General features: G+C 43.2%; 1 protein-coding gene across 4 annotated transcripts in view; it reads right to left on the minus strand.

Moving 5' to 3' along the window:
• CMIP (c-Maf inducing protein) overlaps nucleotides 1-21,921 on the minus strand; it is a 138,460-nt gene that overhangs the window by 42,048 nt on the left and 74,491 nt on the right. For 2 of the 4 annotated variants that reach the window (XM_083164909.1, XM_083164910.1), the window contains exons 4-8: nucleotides 17,296-17,457; nucleotides 13,283-13,324; nucleotides 9,481-9,543; nucleotides 8,694-8,774; nucleotides 3,003-3,080 (exon numbers count right to left, since the gene is read on the minus strand). In XM_083164909.1, the coding sequence (XP_083021035.1) occupies nucleotides 3,003-3,080; nucleotides 8,694-8,774; nucleotides 9,481-9,543; nucleotides 13,283-13,324; nucleotides 17,296-17,457 (426 nt within the window). The remainder of the gene's footprint in view (nucleotides 1-3,002; nucleotides 3,081-8,693; nucleotides 8,775-9,480; nucleotides 9,544-13,282; nucleotides 13,325-17,295; nucleotides 17,458-21,921) is intronic. The other 2 variants (XM_083164911.1, XM_083164912.1) reach the window with 1 other exon arrangement.

Consider the following 21,921-nt stretch of genomic DNA (forward strand, 5'->3'; position numbering starts at 1 on the left):
TAGACATAGGGTGAGATTACAATAGTGTGCTGGGCAGAGCGAGGCACCGTGCCGGAAGCATGGCGAGTGCAGCGAGCCATGCAAGGGGACACTGTGCTCATATACAGTGTCCATAGGAACCCCTGTGACATTCGGCACCAAAAAAACATGAAAAACACGTGTTGACCATGTATCCATCGACCAAGCTCCCGTCGCTCTAATGCTGGCGTCTAACTTCCGTTACTGTTGATCTAGACGCGGTTGACTATGTTTAACTAGGGTTAGACTGAGGGTGGTCAACTAGGGTTAGACTGAGGGTGGTCAACCATAACACAACCTGAACAATAATGGCGAAGATAATTCCCACAGTGTTGCTGACTGCCAGAAGCTATCGTTCCATGGTAACAGTAAAGATTTCCATTAAGGGTTCAATGCAACTAACATATAATATGAACTAAAAGGTTTTTTACAACGGATACCCCATTAATTTATGTGGAGATCTCTGGCCAGCGAGAGTATTAAGTCGCCCCCTTACAGGTCGACATTGCTAACGCAGCTAAGTAGCAGCCAATATTTCCCTCTTAGGGCGCCCATACACTGGTCGGACTTGTCTGAGGCACAAGCCAAACCTGTTTTCCCTTGAACGGGAGGGCTTCAATATGATTTGGCACTTTGGGGGCTGCTGGGGGAGTTCAAGGGAAGTCAGATGCAATGGGTGCTAAAAAGCACACTCAATGTCCTGCTGATGGCTTCAATTCCGATGTATCCTGTGTGCTGTATGCAGGATCTCAGGTTCTGATCTGATGGGCATGGGAACGTGCATTGGATCCGATCTGGTGTCAAACACCTCCGATTTGCCAAGTTTTCATCCAATAGATCGAGCCAATCCATCGGAATTAGGGATGACCATCGATGATTAAAAATAATTGATGGTTAATGGCCGATGTCGAATAATTTTGCCATCGATGGGGAGCACCAGATGGTTTGCCTCCATTGTTAGCATAGCAGAACCGACGTTTTGCTTCTGTTTTCCCCCCCAAAGTGCCGGGATACGGAGCACAGCTCTGCCCCCGGACACCTGTGAAGCCCCACCCTTGTGTTTTGATTGGCCCAAACAAAATGGATGATCCTTGATAGGTAAATATATCGATAGTCATCCATTTCATAGTTTAAAACTATTGATGGCCAGTTGCACTATTGTCATCGATGGCCATCCCTAGTCGGAATCGAAAGAAAACAGGCCAAATTGTACCAGTGTATGGGCACCTTTAGATTGAAACCCTGATTTTCTCTGTCACCACAAAAGTCAGTCTCATCACTAAAATGCAGTAAACAAAAAACAAATATGATTTATCCTTTACAATTTCACATTTCTGCAACATGAGGAGATGAAAAATATTTTCATAAAATAAAAAACATGATACAAAAAATTGTGCAAGATCGTCATGTTTGTACAGTTCTGAGGAAAAAACATCTGGAAGTAAAGGAGATAAATTGCAGAAGTCAAATCATTAAAATACCAGTGTTGTTTTTTTTGTATCATTTCCTGTCAGTTGCAGACACTGTGGGGTAAATTCAATCAAGATTTAAAAAATGGGAAGAGATTATGTTGCCCCTAGCAACCAATCAGATTCTGTCTACGCAATAGATATACAAAAATGATAGACATAATCTGTTCGGGTGTTATATGCAACATCATCTCTTTTAACTTTTAGAAGTCTTATTAAGGTTGGGTACACACCTACAATCGTGCAATCATGCTGATGATTGGGGCGATTTCTCTTCACCCCCGACCATCACCGATCCCGTCCTTCATTAAACTGAACCAGGTCGCACATGATAGGCTAAATGTAATCACTGAGGGGAAACTGGAAGTGCGGGACGTTGGAAGGGAATTTCTAAAGCAGCATTCATTAACAGGGCAAAACCAACCTGGTTATGATGTTGCAAATGATTGCGGATTTAAAAATCCAGTCAGACTTGCACAAAACCCGCACTTCCTGTGTCTCACATCCAGTTTAGCCCCATATCTTCTGATTGGCCATGCAGCATGACCAACCAGAAGATGACGCATGTGACAGGACAGGCAGGAGTGCGCAATCGGCAATACACATCAGACATTACGCAGGATTTATCGTTCTGACAGAAAAAAATCATGCCCATATCATAATAGGCATGGTTTTTCCTGATGATATCCTGATGAGTGCCCAGCCTTAGATACTTGTCTTGCCTACAGTATTTGTCTAAAGGCTGCCATACATCTGCAGATCGACTGTCAGATCTGGCTGGTTGGAACTAAAACCTGGTAATGGATGAGAGCAGATGACAGTTGACCATTTGCTTTGAAATGCTGGAAAACTGCCAAAAAACTGTCACTCATCCATTACCAGGTGTTTGTTCCAACCAGCCAGATCTGACAATCGATCTGTAGATGTATGGCCACCTTAAGGTTAGCACACAAGATATAGCGATCATTGGCTAAGTGTAATGAAATCCAAGTTCGGCGGCTTTGCATGATGCTGACTAACTTAGGAATTTTTTTACAGGGTAAATCATTTTCAAGGCATTTGTAAACGATTGCCACTTTAAAAAAAGTCTGAGTTCGTGGGCATTCCGTATGGACACCGAACTTGGACTTCATAATGTCCGGCCCCATACGTTGTTGCTCTGCAATATGGATCTCATCAATGTGTGGAGGCAGCCATTTTGTGTGCTGAAACTTTCAGTCAGAAAACACAGCCACAAAACAGTTACCTGCACCGAGTGTAGGCGATAGGCCAGAAGAGCTGAGCATGCCCTCAGGTGAAGGGCTAAATATTTCTCAATGTAAAACCACATACTTTGTGATGCGTTTCGCCATTTATTTACATCTTAAGGCTGAAATAGTTTTGAATTTCACAATTTTATACTTAGAAACATGACATTTTCTAAGAAATATGTTAATTTCACAATACCTGTCACATGAACACGTATCTAATTATCTATTATATGTGACATAACAGATATTGGACACACAATATTACCTGCAAATGCAGGTGTTTTCCAACCTCCACCAGCAGATAGAGAGAGGTATCCAAGCCGGTAAAAGAGATCCAGTACATCTGCAATTCATTTGATACCCTTCAATTATTGGAACTGGGCAAATAGGTCATAAAAAACAGCAGTTCATATCGATGGGAGAGTGAGTCTCCTTTAGCCCATGTGTATGAGACTGCTGTTCTGTGCATACAAGTTAATTCATAGCTGTATTGCTCTCAGAGAGAGTAGAATAATTTGAAGGTATGATACAGCATGTATGGTGCGTTCAATACTCGTCACTCTGTATTGATACGCACCACTTACATACCTTTAGTACATTACTCCCTATAGTGCAAACTGTGGCACACTATGTGCACAAGTTGTTGTGGAACTACAACTACCATTGTTTTCTAATTGAAGACCATGGGAGCAGCAGTTTAAACACATGTGTAGATCCCCTTATCTAAGCTTCAGAATACACAAAAAACAACAGCTATATGGAGTACCACTAAAAAGCAAATACAGATTTCCAAACAGCAACGAGTACTTTCAAATGGGAACAATCTTCTACACCAAGTGGAGGCAGCCATTTTGTGGGCAAAACAATTATCCAAGTGGATTAATTTTATATTAGCTCTAGGATCTAATCAAATATGAGAAAGGTATGAATGACAGGAGGAAAAGGAAGTTTTTTTTGTCAGGCTCACAAAATGGCACACATTGGTTGTAGACGATGAAAACATTTAAAAATTAAAAACAAAAACTTTATCCAAAGTTTGAACAATGTAGTGAAAATATTTTGCCAAACTCTAATATAGTTTGTCTAGTAAACACTCAAAGTAAAAATGTATTATGGATGGACTTGATTATAGGGGCTCATAGTCACCTGCGATTGTAAACCATAACAGCTCACTCTTCTGGAATGTCCAGGAGATCCTCAGATAAGGATGAGGCCTCCTGGATTCCCGTGAGAGATGGAGAATCAAAGAGAGACTCCTACCTCAGCAAATTGTGCCGTGAAGATACAAATCGCGTCATAAGGACTTGCAGACCTCAGCCAACACTCAGTGTGCAAAGACAGTAACCTCATAATAGACAATGATGACGTGATTGGTGTCACCCTGCACAGAGTCAGCTTTTATGCATCCAAAATGGAGTAATAGAAAGTATGGAAGTCTGAGGTAAATTGATACAAAAAAAGTGGATGCTAGCATGAGCAGGCACAGGGGTGTCAATTGAGAAGTTTATGCATAGGAGGGAAGGAAGGGAAGGGCGGGAGAGGACATAAGGAAGGTACTGTAGACTTTAGGTATAAGAAGGGGACTTCTAAGAAGCCTGGGACTAGCCATGTATCATAGAAATTGCAGAAGCATCCTGTGAAGCAACATGATGAAAAAAAGCAGGAATAAGCGGTGTAGCTATTGCAAAATGGTACGTAAGATTACAAATTCAATTCATGCTACAAGATGGATGCTTCCACTTTCGAGGTACTGATTAAAACTTTAAAAGCAAGCTTCCTGTGTACAGCTTTTGTGGGATGCTCAGATCTGTATAATTTGGCCTACAAATACTATCCCACTGGGACACTAATGAATTGCACAGGTTCAGTGGTCCAGTGGCTGAATGAATTCAATTCTATATTTCACCTGGCTTCCATCATGCACAGAACCTGTGTAATCTATGATCTACGAGCAGGGGTTAAAGTGGGGGGAAACTGGGTGGAACTGAGTTCCACCACCTGGTTTTGGAGGGGGAACTCAGTTCCACCTCCAGCACACCCCTGCACAGTAATTTCAACAGAAAAGCCTGACCCAGCAGTTCCTTTTCTGGTGCGTTATATGTGATGTCATACCGTCACTGCCACTGAAGTGAAGAAAAGCCACTAAGAAAAGAAGGCTTTGTGTATGATGAAGACGATATGTTCTACTTATACATGTATGTGTGTCATACATGTATAAGGAGTACGACTGTGTAGCGTAACTTGAATAAGGGGCACTATTGTGAGTCATAATGTGATTAATATGCGGTGTAATATGAATCAGGGGCACTACATGTGGTAAATATCATTGTGCTGTGTGGCATAATATGAATAGGGCTATTGTGTGACCACACCCCTCCCTTGTGAAACCACTGTCCCTTTATTAAGTATGGCAGGTAGGGCACAAATTTGCAGTTTGTAGTGGGTCCCGAATGCCCCGGCACTGACTCGGTCTCAGTCTAATGGGGGGGGGGAGGAGAAATGAGTTCCACCACCTCTCCAGGACCACTTTAAGCCCTGTCTACGAGCATCTCGGAATAAAGGGATGGTATAGTAAGCCATCAGTGTTCTGCTGTTGTATTCTAGTATGGCCTGCTACTTTGTGTATATGTTGTCTATGATGTGTGGTACATTAACTCACAACATAACTGTATGAGGGGGATTCCCAGCTGTTCAACACAAGTGGATGATGAGTCACCTGTGCTCAATTGTGGATATCATGAAAACCTGCATTTTAGGATGCACTCAAGGGCAGTGCTGCTGGAGCTATTATGGGGAGGAGGTTCTGAACTACACTTCCTAGGTACTTATAGTGTGTTGTGCTACCTACCTTACCTACCTACTTAGGGGCAAATTTACTAAGATGGGAGTTCTATTTCACATGGGATGTTGCTATGCTATGTCCAATCAGAATCTACTTATTCTACTTGCTCATCGCAACATCCCATGTGAAACAGAACTCGCATCTTAGTAAATGTTCCCCTTAGTATTACAAGAAATCTCATTTTGCAAGAGCTACAGAGGGCCAGTTTCAGATGTGTACTATTGCAGGGCTGCAGAGGAGTGCAGGGGTGTAACAGGGGAAGTGCAGGGAAGTCATAGGGGAAGTGCAGGGAAGCAGCTGTGCTATACTGCACAGATGCAGCAGCAGGATGCTTCTGCGATCCGAGTGCTGTGCGTGAAGACGCAGCATGGACTCACCATCCCGGCCATTGGCGAAGCTTTAAGTCAGTGATGGCTAACCTTGGCACTCCAGCTGTTGTTGAACTACACATCCCAGCATGCCCTGCTATAGTTTTACTATTTGGCCATGCTAAAACTGATGCAGGGCATGCTGGGATGTGTAGTTCAACGACAGCTGGAGTGTCAGGGTTAGCCATCACTGCTTTACATTTCTTAGCAGTTCATTCTTGAAGCCACCATGACTTTCTGCAGGCCATGGTTTGTGCCCACAATACTTTCTTACCCTAGAATGGGAATAGAACATCTTTAAAAAAGGTGATAAAGGTGAATAATCACATTTATTTTACTACTAGGAAGGAGAGTTTTTGCAAATGATCTGTTCATGAATAGCAATGAGGCACTACTTCTTAGTGTAGTGATACACAGCATTCTACTATCTATTGGATCAGCCCCAAAAAGTGTCCTCCTCTGCAATACGTAGGGGACCGGATCATCATCTCATCAAATCAGTCCAAATATTAAGGTTCTATAAAAGAACTGCAAACGTACTGTATAACAAAGTCAGGGTTCTGCTCCTGCAGAGGTGTCCTCGTGCACCTATGCCTGCTGTGCCATATTGTACAATACGTGGGAACTCTTTCCAGAATTAGCTTTCTATCAGCTGTAGCAGCACTTATAGTGGAACAAGTGTTTCAGTCGCCAAGGAATTGGCACAGTCGCAGATTAACCTCAATGCCGGTGCCAATATCCAATTACCATTATGCAATGCCAAGTGCCAATATCCGATTAACTGTGCGCAATTCCAGCGCCAGTATCGCTAATCATGCGCAATGCAAGTGCCAGTATCCAGTTACCCATGCGCAATGCCAGCATCAGTATCCAGTTACCCGTGCTCAGTGCCAGTATCCAGATACACATGTGCAATGCCAGCCCAAGTATGATCCAGTTACCCTTGCACTGTCATTCTGTCACATTAGTGATGCAATCAGATGTGCTTCGTGGGTAGGACACATCTGTGTTTTGGGACACTGCATGGATTTGGGGGGACAAGCGGTTGCAGCGGCTGATGGGAGGAGTTGGGTGTATCAGGGGAAGTCCTTTGTTGGACACACAAATGTTCTTAAGCTTGCAGAACAGGACTGCTGATCTAGCTGCCTGCTTTACTGAGGGGGCACAGGTATTTCTCTCCCTACAAAAGGGCTTAGATAACAGCATCTCCGGCACAGCAGAACTCAGAATACAGCCCTATGTAATGGCAAAGTGCATGTGTAGGCGCATTCACAAAACACACACGAGGAGAGTCCCGGTGTCCCCCTGCGCTCATCATTAATGTAGAACATAAGCTACTGTACGTAATGGCCAATATTTTAGGAGTAGCCGTTTCCACCCATGCTGTCATCATGTGGACATTTACTATATTGACAGTCATGTCAGCATGTCAACATAATGAAAATGTCAACATTATCATTATGGTTAGGGTTATTCATACCTGACAAATGCAATGTTGACATTTCATCAGTGTTGACTTGCTGATTATCAACATGGAGTATGTTGACATGTTCCCTCTCAACATTACAATTATGTCGGCATTCACAAGGTTGAACTAATATACCAAACCCATATTCTTCAACCCTTAAAACTAGACTCAGATTTATAAAATGCATCTCACTACACTGACCGTCCAAGCATGTCCAAACTATGGCCCTTCAGCTGTTGTGAAACTACAAGTCCCATCATGCCTTGCCACAATTTTGCTATTGGGGAATGCTAAAACTGTGGCAAGGCATGATGGGATGTGTAGTTTCACAACAGCTGGAGGGCCACAGTTTGGACAGTTTCACCATCGATTTGGTGAACAGCATTTACTGCCTCAAAGCCCTGAGGTAATAAATTCAATCCTGACCATGCTCCAATCTGTCTGGAGTTTGTATGTTCTCCACATGTTTTTGTGGGTTTAGCCTGGGTACTTTGGTTTTCATTCACATGCCAAACCTATACTTGCAGGGTCATTGGTGTGTGCCTGTGACTGAATTGATCTCTGTAAAGCACTGCGGAATATCTGTACAGTGTATATTTTGGATCATCATGTTTTATTGTTCATAGACTATGCCCAGAGAGATGGATGTATCTCTCCTCCTCTTCCCTCCCTCCCTCCCTCCATACAATTAATTCTGCAGCTCAACAAGTTACAGAAGTGCTATAAAAATAGGATATATAGAAAGTCCGCTTCTGGCTCTACTGGGTGACAGGAAGACTGACTTGGCATACACACAGTCTGTGCAGCTGTTCTATATTAATAAAACCAACAGTTTTACAGCAACAAATTAATATATATTACGTATTAGAGAACAAAAAAGCAGTTTTAAAATATAAAGTTGCAATACTACATAAATGGGAGGGTGTGCTGTGATAAACAGAGTATGCCGCTGCGTACGCCATGACCACCACAGGTGGTGCGCTCAGGAAGTGTACGGGATTCACCAACATCAGCATCACCGAGCTCCATATCGGCAGGAGCGCTGCAACCAGACCTGAGCTAGATCAGGGGATCCCGACTTTTGTACCAATTTTCAATGAGTAAATCTCTCACTTTGTGAAGCAACACAGTTACCAAATTAACTTTTTATAAGAAGGATAGGGGTTATCTATGACCTTCCAGCGGACCTGAATCACGGGTAAACCAACGTTTATACAGAAAAGTCATCAATAAACCAATACTAGGATAAGGTCATCAATAAAAAAAAAAAACACTGACCATGTTATGCTTCAGAATTCTTTGCACAACGGGTGTAAACACCTCCATGACCACCATAGAACGAGGACGCTCCCTACAGTGCTGTAATAAGAAACAAATTATAATTCATGAGCGAGCATATACAGTACTAATGCAATAGAACACACAAAGGCATATAAATACATTCTAGAGTTGATTGTAGCGCCCTGCACCTTTCAAAACCCGCGCCGTTCTTGTTTCCTGCCTGGGGTGTCCCTGTCTGCTGTGGTGTTTCTAGCACAGTTTGGTCTGTATCTCAATGCTGAGATACAGACCAGAGTGTGCTAGAGGCAGCAAAGCAGAGAGTGACACCCCAGTCAGGAAAGAAGAACTGCACGGGTGTAGGGTGCTAGAATGTGCATGGTGCTAGAATGAACTCCTTACTGCCATGTACCATACTGTGTTTGAATAATGACAGTTAGGAGCACATTGGCTGGGACTTTCTCTCTCTCCAGGGATTGATACAACTCGCCATCAGATTTTGTTTAATAACAACCAGGCCTGGATTTTTTTCCTTTGCCATCCCATGCGACTATTACAGTGATGCTACCACCCCAATAGTCACCCAGCAACAAACTCAACAAGATCCCATAAGCAAATGAATAAACACGTTTACAGTCATTTAAACTAATTTTCCGTTTGCCCTCTTTCAATTTTGCTTCCACAGGACTGGCATGGCTACGAGTGTCAGCATGTCCTACGGGCAAGCCCCAGGGTGACCCACTTATTGTTAGGAGCATGACCCCCCCATGAACCTGTAGGACTTTACCTTGCAGAAAAATTCACACAGGTCAGGAGGAGGGTGGTTGTTTTCCAGAAGAGGAGCAATAGCCTAGAAGATAGGAATGTACACACATTAATCAGTGGACGGAAGATTTACTTAACAATACAGATTTAACAAATTAAATTGCTAAAAGAGGGAGAAATAAATATTAAAACGATGAAGAAGATGAAGAAGAAGACTATTTGCATGTCCAAAGTCCTTTGTGTATTGTCGCCTGCCTACTGGTTCTGCATACAAAATAAATTCTTCCACTGTGTATAGGTATAGTATAGGCTACATGCTGTACTCCCAGTCAACCACTAGGGGAGTTATGTTTGCACTGTTTCATGGCTGGCAAGTAAGAGAACCAATCAGAATCTTCCAGAAGCTGAACTATCATTGGTGCACCAGGGTCACTGAGTACTAAGAGGCCCACTGCTGCCCCTGTCACCCGCTTCCTGTCACTCTCTGCCCCTGGGCCCACAACCCTCAAGTTCCGCCCCTGGAAGCCTCCAATGCTGCTTCTTATTGGTGCTCTCAGTCAAAAATGGCAACCGTGTAGAGTTGTGAAACGACATAGATCATATGTTGTTTCACAACTCCACACGTTTTACATGAGGAGGAAATGAAACAGGGTGTAAGTTTAAAGTGCACAAAATAAATTTGCAGCCTATGACGTTTGTATGCCGATAGTTTCATATACTGTATAGTTCCCAGACAATAGACAGACTGCCTCATCAAAGCCACACAAAATGGCTGCCCCTACTGCATGTTGGTTGACCCCTGCTTTATATAAAAAGCTCATTTTATTTGTTCTTGCTCATAGACTGTTGTAAAACATGGGATATTATTTAAGCATAAACTCTGCTGATGGTTTTAGCACCCTTTAAAGCCAGAACGTCGTCCTTCATACTAGACTTTAAATGATAGCCGGAATTATGGTGTTTTTAATTTTCCAATAACAGTGTAACAACAGCGTATACTTTACGAGCGCAGCACGTTGTTTATTTCTTGTTTCTTTCAAACAACTGTCAAAATTTCAGAAAACTCAGGTCACCTAATTATTCCATAACCAAGCAACCAAATGTGCTTATGTAAATATATGGGAAGGTCATAGCTACTTCTACCGGCTTCATTATAACGGTATCAACTTACGGGAAGGAGCCATGCCTGTTCTCAGGCAGAAGACGCTGTAATGCTAACAGATATTAAACCTGTTTGAGTTTGGCCAACTTTTTTTCCAAGATGAGATGACCCCAGTGACCCAAATTCCGAGGTCTCTTTGCAACACTGTCGCATTGAGTAATATGCCGGAATGTATGCCAAATGTTTTTCCAAAGAAAACGATGGTGTCATTAGCTCAACAAATATGCTTCAATGTTTAGGGTATAGGTGTGGAACTACACATCCCAGAATGCACGGCTTCAGTTTTGCTATTCGGGAAGGATAAAACTGTGGCAAAGCGTGCCAGTATTGGCACTTACATGACTGGTATTGGCACTGGCCATGACTGGTATTGGCACTTACATCTACCCCCCTAATAGTTGCAAGAGATACCACACAAAATGGCATCCAATGGGCATATGGGACAAAACTCATGGACGTCTGAGAAGCGTCAGACTCAGATATACACAAGCTTTTGTATGTTCACTTTGGAACATAAGGTTTGCTAAACCATGCTAGATATGGGCGGTTTTTTGAAAAGCGCAAAATTGCAATACAGGAATCAATCCAACGAATGCACTGGTTTACAATCGCTTATTTTTACGGTCACGGATATATAGCTATCAGCAAGTAAGACCAGTCAGGAATCCACGTTAATTTTCTACACTGTAGTGGTAAAAAAAGATATATATAAAATGTCAAGATTAAAAGGTTGCTAGGGGCAACACCAAACTTGTTACACAGTCACCTGGGTAACAATTATAATATCTGTGCTCCGATGTTTGTAAAGAGGATGTAGATTGCATATTCCTCCTAGCAATATGAAAGTTCTAGGGTTCTAATTAAATTATCCTTTCACATTAGCCAAGTACAATTAAGATGGAATTGCTTAATAAATGTATAAATGATTCCATCATAAACACGAGGGTAATAAAATCGACGGCAAAACAATACCATCATTATATCATAACTAGTAGGCCCGCTCGAAGCAAAAGCTTCGAAAGCTAGTCTGCTACCTTCTGTGTTTGTGCATGTGTGAGAAAGAGATGTAGTTTCACTCTCTGCCAGCAGATGGCAGTGTTTCGGAGACTCACAGACACTAGACATATATATAGATGATAAAGTAAAAATATATGTACTGTAAAGCAAGTGACAATACTGGGGGCTGTGTACATCCATCACATTCCTTTGGCTTAGCAGAATGCTTTTGTGTGTTTGGAGATGTCCACCGGGATCTAAGTACAGATCTTCAAGAGATCCACAAGACATTCCTCTAATATCGGGTGGATTTTGCAGTCCATAGACACTTGGGAAAATTGCGTTTTTTTGGGGGTTGGTGTCTGGAGAAATAGCAGGAACATTTGCAAAATGAGCCCTGCTGCTGCATGTGACCACAGAAGACCAATAGAAAGCTGGAGAACGGCTAGATACCTAAATGATTCTGTTCATTAACACCAATTCAATGAACCGTGGTGGACATGGTCATGTGACAGAGTCTGCATTTGCACTCCATAGAGGTGCATAGATAAATCTGAGATGTGGTGGTACCATTGCAGCATGGTGGTATATCACCGGTAATTGAATTGTCCCCACATGTTCCTAAAACCAGTCACCAGCAATACTTAAAACCTCAATTCCTGAGGAGTATGAACTTCAAAATGCAGATACACTTATATCTGGAATTTAAAAGATTACTAACATTTCACTAGAACTAGTAACATAGGCGAGACTATGAGGTTCTATTATTAATTGATTTATTTCAATACATTTATAAAATCTAACCCACAAAAGGGGTTCTAACATGTTTACAAAGCAGAGAGCGCCCTGCTCCTAGGAACACATTACAGTTAATAGTAAATACCTGATAATAGTCAGAACATTTACAAATGTAAAGGCCCATACACACTGGGAGACTTTGCGCTGAAAGTTGCTAAAAACAGCAGGTTTGAGCGGCTTTCAGCTCAAAGCCGCCCAGTGTGTATGCCCCGCCGGTGAGCGCTGCTGCGCACTCCCGCATCATCGCTGGGAAAGCCGTCCTCTCCCCGCTGATGGCGCCGTGCAGGGGGAAAGCGGCTCAGTGTGTACGCACTGAGCGCCCCCCCCCCCCCCAGCGATGAAAGCGATCATCGCTGTCCATACACACTTGGCATAGTCGCCCAGTGTGTATGGACCTTAAGTAGGGAATTTTATAAGTCCACAAATACAGCAATTACACTTGTAACATATAAAAAAACTGGTGCTTAATTAGTACAGGAGCGATAGTAAGCAGAGAGAAAGCATGATTAGGGCTTGTACACACAGGTGTTGCAGAACAATCCGAGTTATAAGCGTGGACAGTGGACGAATATAAATGGTATTAATGTATCTCAAAGTTGTCCAATGACCCTCCCCTTGAACACCTAGATATGTTACCAAGGGGTATAGGTAATGAGTGTATCCCGTTACCAAGCATTAATGCTGTTGAATGATTCTGTAACGCTCATCAAGAGATTGCGTGCGTACAGGTCATTTCACTTTGATCATTTTTTATACTACCCGCATCAAAGAGCATTACATTCAATCGGATATACGGACCTGTGCTAAATAGTTCATATTAACACCCGTGTATACAAAGCCTTCGCATAATAGTATTGTCTTAACTTACCACAATAATGCTCTCGTGCTCCTGAGTGGTTAGATTCGTGTTCTGCAAAAATAAATCAGAAACGGTTCATTTTCTTTTCAAGATGCAACAGAACTGACAACAGCAACTTAAGAGTAAAGGTGCCCATACACGTTACAATTATTGTATACAATATCGGATCTCATCGCATCTTGGTTTTGTGATGAGATGAGATCTAGTAGAAAAAGTATGTGCTGCACATACTTTTTCTACTAGATCTCATATCATCTCATCTCATCACAAAACCGAGATGCGATGAGATGCGACATTGTATACAATATTGTATACAATAATTGTAATGTGTATGGGCACCTTACAATTATTGTATACAATATTGTATACAATATCGCATCTCATCCGATCTCGGTTTTGCGATGAGATCAGATGAGATGAGATCTAGTACAAAAAGTATGTGCTGCACATACTTTTTGTACTAGATCTCATCGCAAAACCGATATGGGATGAGATGCGATATTGTATACAATATTGTATACAATAATTGTAACGTGTATGGGCACCTTATCATGGAGATTGCGGTATGAGATAAACTATACAACTTCTGTCTTTATGTGGGGATTTTAGTACATCATTAAAACCCCTATATAATAAGTTAGGGAAATACAGAAACTACCCTTTCCTGTTATTACCTGTATTAGCCTTTATTAATATGGCGCCACAAGGGATCCACAGCGCCCAATTACAGGGTACAAAAACAGATAGACCAAATAGTAAGTAGGAGTTGGAAAAGCACATGAGGGAAGAGGGCCCTGCTCGTGAGAACTTACTTCTGATCTCCTGGCCAGCAGCTGGGACATAGAGCATAGCTGCTGAGGCAATGAAGGTTATTACTGACCCTACAGTTGACCAGGTTCAAACTTAGTATTAGGGACCCACCAAAAAATTTTCAAGGTTACCTTGACGTGGTTGGTGGGCTAGTATTTCTTGGCCAATAAATATTCCAAGAACCTCAATTTATTGCTCTATATGAGATAGCAGAGCTTCAATATTATAGAGTGTGTATCAGGCACCTCATGATACATGTATATTATAAGGGTGTGCATTTCAAGATCCCCCACCCCCCATATAATTTCAATGATTGTGGTCACACAGAGATCTCACATGTTTAAAGGCCCATACACACTAGAGCAGTGATTTTCAACCTTTGTACCTTGCGGCACACTAAATAAGATTTTAAAATTGCCAAGGCATGCCATGAGATCCCCACAGGGCAAAACACATTGGCCCCCACAGGAAAAAAACAAACAAACCTGTTGGCCCCCATATAAAAAAACAATCACAATGGTCCCCAAAGGTAACAAATATAAAATACAATGGCCCTTTACATGAAAAGAAGAGACCAGTAAATAACAGTTGAACTGCTGGTGACTGTAAACTGGTTTGGGCATCTCTAGATTTGGGGGCACACTTGAAAACAGGCCAGGGCACAGTGGTTCAAAAACACTGCACTAGAGGATATTGTAAAAGATATCGCGCAGAAAGGGGCTCCCGGTCAAAAAGGGGCTCCCACGCAAAAAGGGGCTCCCGCGCAAAAAGCACCCGTCTGCTGAACATGCAGGTCAATTTGGCTATATAGCCAAATGACCCGCATAGTTAACTGATCCCGGTGACGTCACTGAACAATATCGTTTACCGATATTGTTCAGTGTGTACACTAAATATCGGCCAACTGCGGCCGATATTGTTAACTATCTCTGCTGTGGCCAGGATCGCATAGGGGCTTAAGACAAAGTTCCATGATTTTCAGAAGATATTGGGGCGACAATAAGATCTCTAAAGTTCTAGGCAGGTTTCCTAAAAGCCAGATTCAATCATATTGGATGTTAAATTGGCGCGGCATGGGAATGCTTACAATGGCGGCACATAATGTAAGTACCCCTAAAAGATAAAAGTAGACTGCGCGGTCAAGACACCACATAGTGATCAGGGTAACCCTTGGTTACTGAGGATGGACAATGTTTTCACGCACCCCCGTAAAGAAGTTCTCATTTAAATCTTGCCAACATGTGTGTACTCTGATTGATTTTGAGTAAGCAAAATCGTTACTAAGGTTCCGAAAAATGACTTAACAACCGGCAGTGACTGCAGCTCCAGCCTTCTGCCATCGAGTGTGAAAAAAAGAGAAAGACATCTTTAACGTTAACATGAAACACATTGGATCCCCAACCAATCCCAGATGGTGCACAGGAAAACAAACTGTTCCTCTCTTCGGGTGCATCAATGAGTACAACATGACCTGGGACAATGCCTATTACAGCCTTGCTTCATCAAAGTGGAAAACTTTCCTTGCATACAATAAACTAGGGTCATTTATTTTACAGCTATGTAAGAGGAATGAATCAGTGTATTAGAAAACAGGTTCCCAAGCCTGGTGGATGACTAGTGTCATGATCTGCCTTCTAGCTGCTGCTCTACAGAAGAATACATGAGTAATCTATATTAGGTGCTCCACATATCTTAGTCTGACTTGCCTTAAGGACGCCCACACACAGCTGTTACTGCACAAGCATTTTGCTTAAAAAAAAAAAATGCAGTACGAAAAGAATAGGCATAGGGAACATTAATCCCTACATTAAACATACAGTTCATGCAAGCATGGCTGCCATCAGAAATTGTGGGGCCCAGGGACAGGATGGATAAAATGTGGAGGGCTCCCCTGTAGTGGCTCCTGATTGGCTGCCTGTCTGTCAGCTGTAATTGTAGTGCGGCCTGAACAAAATTCAAAATGACACCAGCGCTTTCTCCATGGCCACCTGCCGAATGAGCGTGCGGCCTGGTACAAATCCAGAGATGGGCAATCTCACTGCCAGGCCCGGGACTGGAGTCCTGGCGTTCCCTGCTGATGGTGGCCCTGCGTGCAGACATTTACAAAAAAACACATCATGTGGAAAAAAAAAGCAAAAAAAGGGAAGCACAAGACTGACAGTGGTTCCCACTTCATGGATTTAAAGTGAACTACTGCTTCATGACTGAAAACCGGGTGGTTCCCCCTCTCCATTGATTTCTCAAATACTATGATTCACGTTCTATGGGTAACCTAAACCAGATAAAACATGGCTGGACTCCAGTCTGCCACAGAACCAGTATAGGTTGTGCTTCAAGTTATTAAAGTATCTGTCCGGAAGATCTGACGATTCTACTTCCTGGGTGTAAGCCTATTTACATTGCAGAGACAGGAAGGACACTGCGGTCATGTGATCCTTTAGAACCAATGCACAGAAAGCTGGCAGCTTGATGATGTCATGAAGAGTTTCTATGGAGCACACAGCATACGCTTCTACTCAATATTACGATAACACTGCTGAATAATTGAGCATGCCTAAAAGATACCTAACTTCAAACTCTGCCAACCAAATGGATGAATTTGTAATAAACTATACAGCTATGACACACACAGGGGTACATTTACTAAGATGGGAGTTCAATTGAACATGGGATTTGCCCATAGCAACCAATCCGATTTTACTTCTTATTTATTTAGCACCTGTTAGAAGAGTATAGAATTTGATAATCCCATGTTAGTATATCGACCCCACAGTGTTATGTAATCATATGATTTAGTTATATGCTGCCTGTTCTGACATTGGTACAGCAGCTGCATTTTGGGGGGGGGGGAGAGAGGCGCAGACAAAACTTGTTTCAATACAATATGTAAATGTTGCAACATCTCATCTGAATTGCATGTCTGAGAACCTCCCATATCATAGGAAAGCTTCCCAGGCTGCAGGGATAACAGGCATTTCTCCCAGAAGGCCAGCAAAGTTTCAGCAAGTGATGACGTCATTTGCAGCATCATGCTTTAGGCCCCGCCCAATTGCTGCATTGTCCTGCCTCTAGTAACAGGTATGGAACAAAGATGTGTGTTACAATAACGGAATGGTGGTCTGACTACCCTAGTCAGTTTCTGTGAAGGGGTGTTTCAGTGAATGCCAAGGAAATTAATGAGACTGGATGGATGGATGGACAGGAACACTTACCTCAGAGAGTAATTTGGAGACAATTTCTAGTGGTGCCTGATGTATGGAGTCATCCTGCAGTGGGGACGTCAGTGCCATGTCGACCAGTGTCCTGATCTCCTTTAGTACAACCTCCCAGCGATTTGGGTTACTCAGAACCTTTTTGTACTTGAAAATTTTCTTCTGGAAAACAGGAATTGCAGGCTTGGTAAACAGAGCTTCACAATGCCATATAACAGTGGTTCGCAAACTCGGTCCTCAGGACCCCACACTGTTCACGTCTACCACGTCACCTGACAGGTGCAATCATTACTGACTGACACATTTTAAAAGAGCTACAGGTGGAGCTAATTTCACTTGATTCTGTGAAGAGACCTGCAAAACACGCACTGGGTGGGGTCCTGAGGACCAACTTTGAGAACCTGGGCCATATAATAATGAATATAATACTGAATATACTAAATAATAATAATAATATATTGGATTATGTAGAAAGTGGAGGAAAACAAAAACAAAAGAAAACAAAACCGGAATTTTTCCGCATAAAGGTACCCTATCCCAGATTATATTTGTGATAATGCTGCAGCCAATCAGCTCCTGTCATTTTTCAAACCAAGCCTGTAATTTGATCATTAGGAGCTGATTAGCTGCTGAGTTATCACTGGCCACTTTATAACTTCACCAGGCTTAATATGCTTTTCTGTACTTCATTGTTCCTGTACTGCATTACATTTATCATATCTGTTAAGTGCCTTGAGCTCTATTGGAGAAAGAGCGCTATATAAATAAAATTAATATTATAGTAAATCTGCCCCTCACTTCCTGGGCGGGAGTCTTTGTCTATGTCAACCACACTAAGGGGGTCATTCAGCTTGGCTAGGTAAGTAGCGTAAGTTTATTGCGTACCGAGTTGGGAAACCCCGCTCTCTGGGCAAGGGAACACCCGACACTCTTCGCAGAGTGAATGTTTTTGTGGGCACGTCCAGGAAATGCTGGGCGTCCCCATGCGCCAGCCCCCTGTCTGCCCACTGCCCGCACCCCCTCTGTGCAAATTGGTGTAGTCACTGAAGGCATTCATACAGCCGCCCTGCACATGCGTATTTTCTCTGACACGCATGCGCAGAGCCACACAATCGGTCCCCGCAGGCAGTTATTCCAATGCAGACTTGAAAGCAGCTTGAATTGCATCGGTAATGGCCATTATCAGGGTCACAGACCTGGCACACATGACCCAGGAAAAATGTGAAAGGGACTTATAAGAAATACAGGTAATTATAACATATACATGAATGTTACTTAAAAAGGGCTCTTGGAAGATGGCAGCGTAAGTCATAGAGGTAGCAGGAGGTACACGAGAGCTAAATGGTATATGGGTGCAATTTAAAAAAAAAAATCTATAAATGGAGAAAGACAAATAAGGGGCCACTAAGTTTATTTTTCTACTGTCAACTCGTATATTTTATGGGACAATTGATGTTACTTTTGATATGGCTTTTATCATTATTTATATTTCTGTTTAGATTTTTTGTCCTTATTTTTGGATGGGAAATAAAGTTTCCACTGTACTTGCTGCCAGCTTAAATTTATGTTGCTCGTCATCATCCCGCATACCTAAATCAATGCATATCGTTATCGAGACATCCGAGGCGGCTCATGCTTACAAAGACACAAGCATCGCTATATTTTGGGTACATGCACTATGTGTAATTAGCCATTGGCAAACAATGCAGGTGGAAAGGGAAACTGCCCTAAGACATGAGATAATGTAACTGACAATCCGAGATCAAGTAACATTGATTTACTTACGTCAATTAGAACAACATCCTGTATCCCACAGGTGGTCAGATTGTCTTAAAAGGAACAAGCTAACGAGGGAGCGCTTGGGGAACACTTGGGGGGTGTTAACCAATTCAATGCTAGAGGCGGTTGTATTGAAGAATAATCTAGCGCAAGGATCTCATAGCTTTAAGATAGTCTTGAAATACACACACACACACCGCTATTTTAAATTAAGGTCCTTAAAAAAAAGGAATGGTGCAAATTAAATTGCATAAAAAAATAATTGATTGATTATTTATATAACTAGTTAAAAGGGTCGTTTGTCCGACATCGGAATCCCGATTTACAGGGCCTATTTTCCCTTGTGGCGGTCCACGTCCCCCATAGAGGGAGAATAAAATAGGTGGTAAGTGCAGCGAGCCACCACCCCACAGCGTGGCGGGCCCGCCTACCTGACAGTCGAGATTCCGATGTCGGAGAAACAACGGTCGGAATCCGGACTGTCGCCGGGTCATTCCTTTACCCTCTTCCCTCTGCTTTCAGGTATAGGGGGAGATTCTCTAAGCTAAAAATGCAGTAAAAACCCCGTTATCGGGGGTTTTACCGCATTTTGGGATACACTAAGCATCTCCCGCCGGGTTACCGCGGCGGGGGGCATCGGCAGAAAAAAATGGTGATGCCCCATAGAAGCCTATGGGCTTCTACCGCAACCCTCCGCCGCCCCGCACCGACCCACCGCTGCCCTGCACGGACCCCGCCGCCCTGCATCGCCCCCCCCCCTCTCACCTGTGTCCGGGCAGCACAGAGCTGTGCTGCCCGGACCTGTGACCTCCTCCTCCCTGCACTGATCCTCTTCCGGGTGCAGGGAGGAGGAGAGCCCGGCGCTGCTGCGCCGGGTAAGGGAGGGAGGGAGGGGGAAGCCGCCGGGTCCCCATGGGACCCGCTGACTCTCACCGCAAAGGACAGCTCTTAACGCAAGAGCTGTCCTTTGCTATAATTATCGCATATGTTAGTGCATATGCGATAATTATGAATGCAATGTGCGGCGATAGGGGGTGGAGCTGGGGTGCGGATGTTAGAACATCCCCCCCTTAGCCTTTTCTTCCCAAATGATAGAAGAGCGGGTGGAGGGGGAGCGTGCGTTCGCCGGTGTTTACCTGCTCACAAGGCCGCGAATATGCGCTGCCTAGCAAACAGGTCTTCTAATATGTTAAACTAATTGTGTATAATAAGTGCGATAAGGATTAGTGATGGTCTTTGTGATGAATCACTTTCTGTGTCAGTGAATGGGTTAAAAACACCCTTGAAGTGGGTCTGGCATAGCGGGTGGTATGTTACCATGTGCTGAAGCATAAGAAACGGATACTCGGTTAACCACAGCTCTCCAGGCATTGCTGCCTGGCTAACAAAGGCTCCTATTAGTCATAGTATATAATGTGTGCCCCTCTCAGCTGGCATCCTGCATTTGTATGATTCTATTATACATACAGGAGCACTGCAGCTCAGCACTGCAGTTTGCACACCATCTAATATCCAGCTTCCAGGCCTTTCTTAGATGAAACCCTCAGTGGGAAGCTCTTATTTGCACCAGTTGCAGCTGAGCAATTCACCTTTTTTTTTTTTTTTTGTGGGGTGGGGTGGGGGGGGGGGGGGTTCTTTAAGAACATAATCAGTCACAACACTTGGTCATATCAAAGCAAAAAGAGTTCCATCCTCAGGGAGAACCTGATTTCATGCACGTAAACATTCTGCAGCAGGAGAGGAAGAGATCATGGACAGTATTAATATGGAGGACTGCCGAGGAGGACACCGGACTGGTACATTGTGGGTGTTTCGGGGTCCTCCGTACAGTTGGGTGTACCTTCACGTATAGGGCCAGATGAATTCAAAAAGTGATAAAATGGAGAGACAGCCAATCAGCTCCTACCTGTCATGTTACAGGCTGGGTTTGAAAAATGACAGGTATGAGCCGATTGGCTGGTTGTTTATCACTCTCCATTTTATCACTTTTTGAAGCTTGATTAATCTGGCCCTTGGCCTAGCTTGCAGAGCTTGACATAAGGCAAGATATGACCAAGAAGGTAGCATATTCCCCGTAATGGTATCGAGGGTCTCAGTGTTTAGGTCGACAGTCAACCCTCATGTTGGCCTTTTCATGTCTTCGACATGTTTCTTGCATCAACCTTGCCTATGTCAGATATATGTCAGATATATATCCGCTAGATACCCATATGCCCTTATGGTTCCCTCTATAGCAGATTGACATCACAGTGCACCTTAAACTGTGTCTTGGAGGAGCATGCAGATCCCAGCAGCGGGTCTATATACTTGTGCAGAGAGAATTCAATTTGGGTGGGGTTTACTGCAAAGTGGGATCTATATTGCAGTGTAAAAATAAAGCATCCAGTATTTACCCTGCACAGAAACAAAACAACTCACCCAAACCTAATTCTCTCTGCACATTTTACATCTGCCCCCCTGCAGTGCACATGGTTTTGTCCATCTAAGAAGGATTTTGTCAGAAATAGTGAACTAGAATAAGGCCCATGGACAGTGTTATTAATAATCACCAGAAGCAAATAGGCACAATCGTCACTTCAGATTTTGGGGGTTATTCAGACTGGATCGCACGGCCACGAATTCACACGGGGCATGATTATAAATACACTGTGCATGCGTATGGCCTAGTATGCATGCGCGAGGCTGTCCCACGATGAATCCTGCTACTTTTTCTATTCGCAAGCCGTTTGCAATAATGGAGTTCTGTTCTTGTACTACCTGTGTCTGTCACGTTTCCCTCCCATTCCCCCGCTGTCTGAGGCGTATAACCATTAGTTACTGGGATGAATGCTCGGCCTGGCACCTGAC

The sequence above is a fragment of the Crinia signifera genome, chromosome 11, assembly GCF_055691185.1.
Source record: "Crinia signifera chromosome 11, ASM5569118v1, whole genome shotgun sequence".
NCBI lineage: Eukaryota > Metazoa > Chordata > Amphibia > Anura > Myobatrachidae > Crinia > Crinia signifera.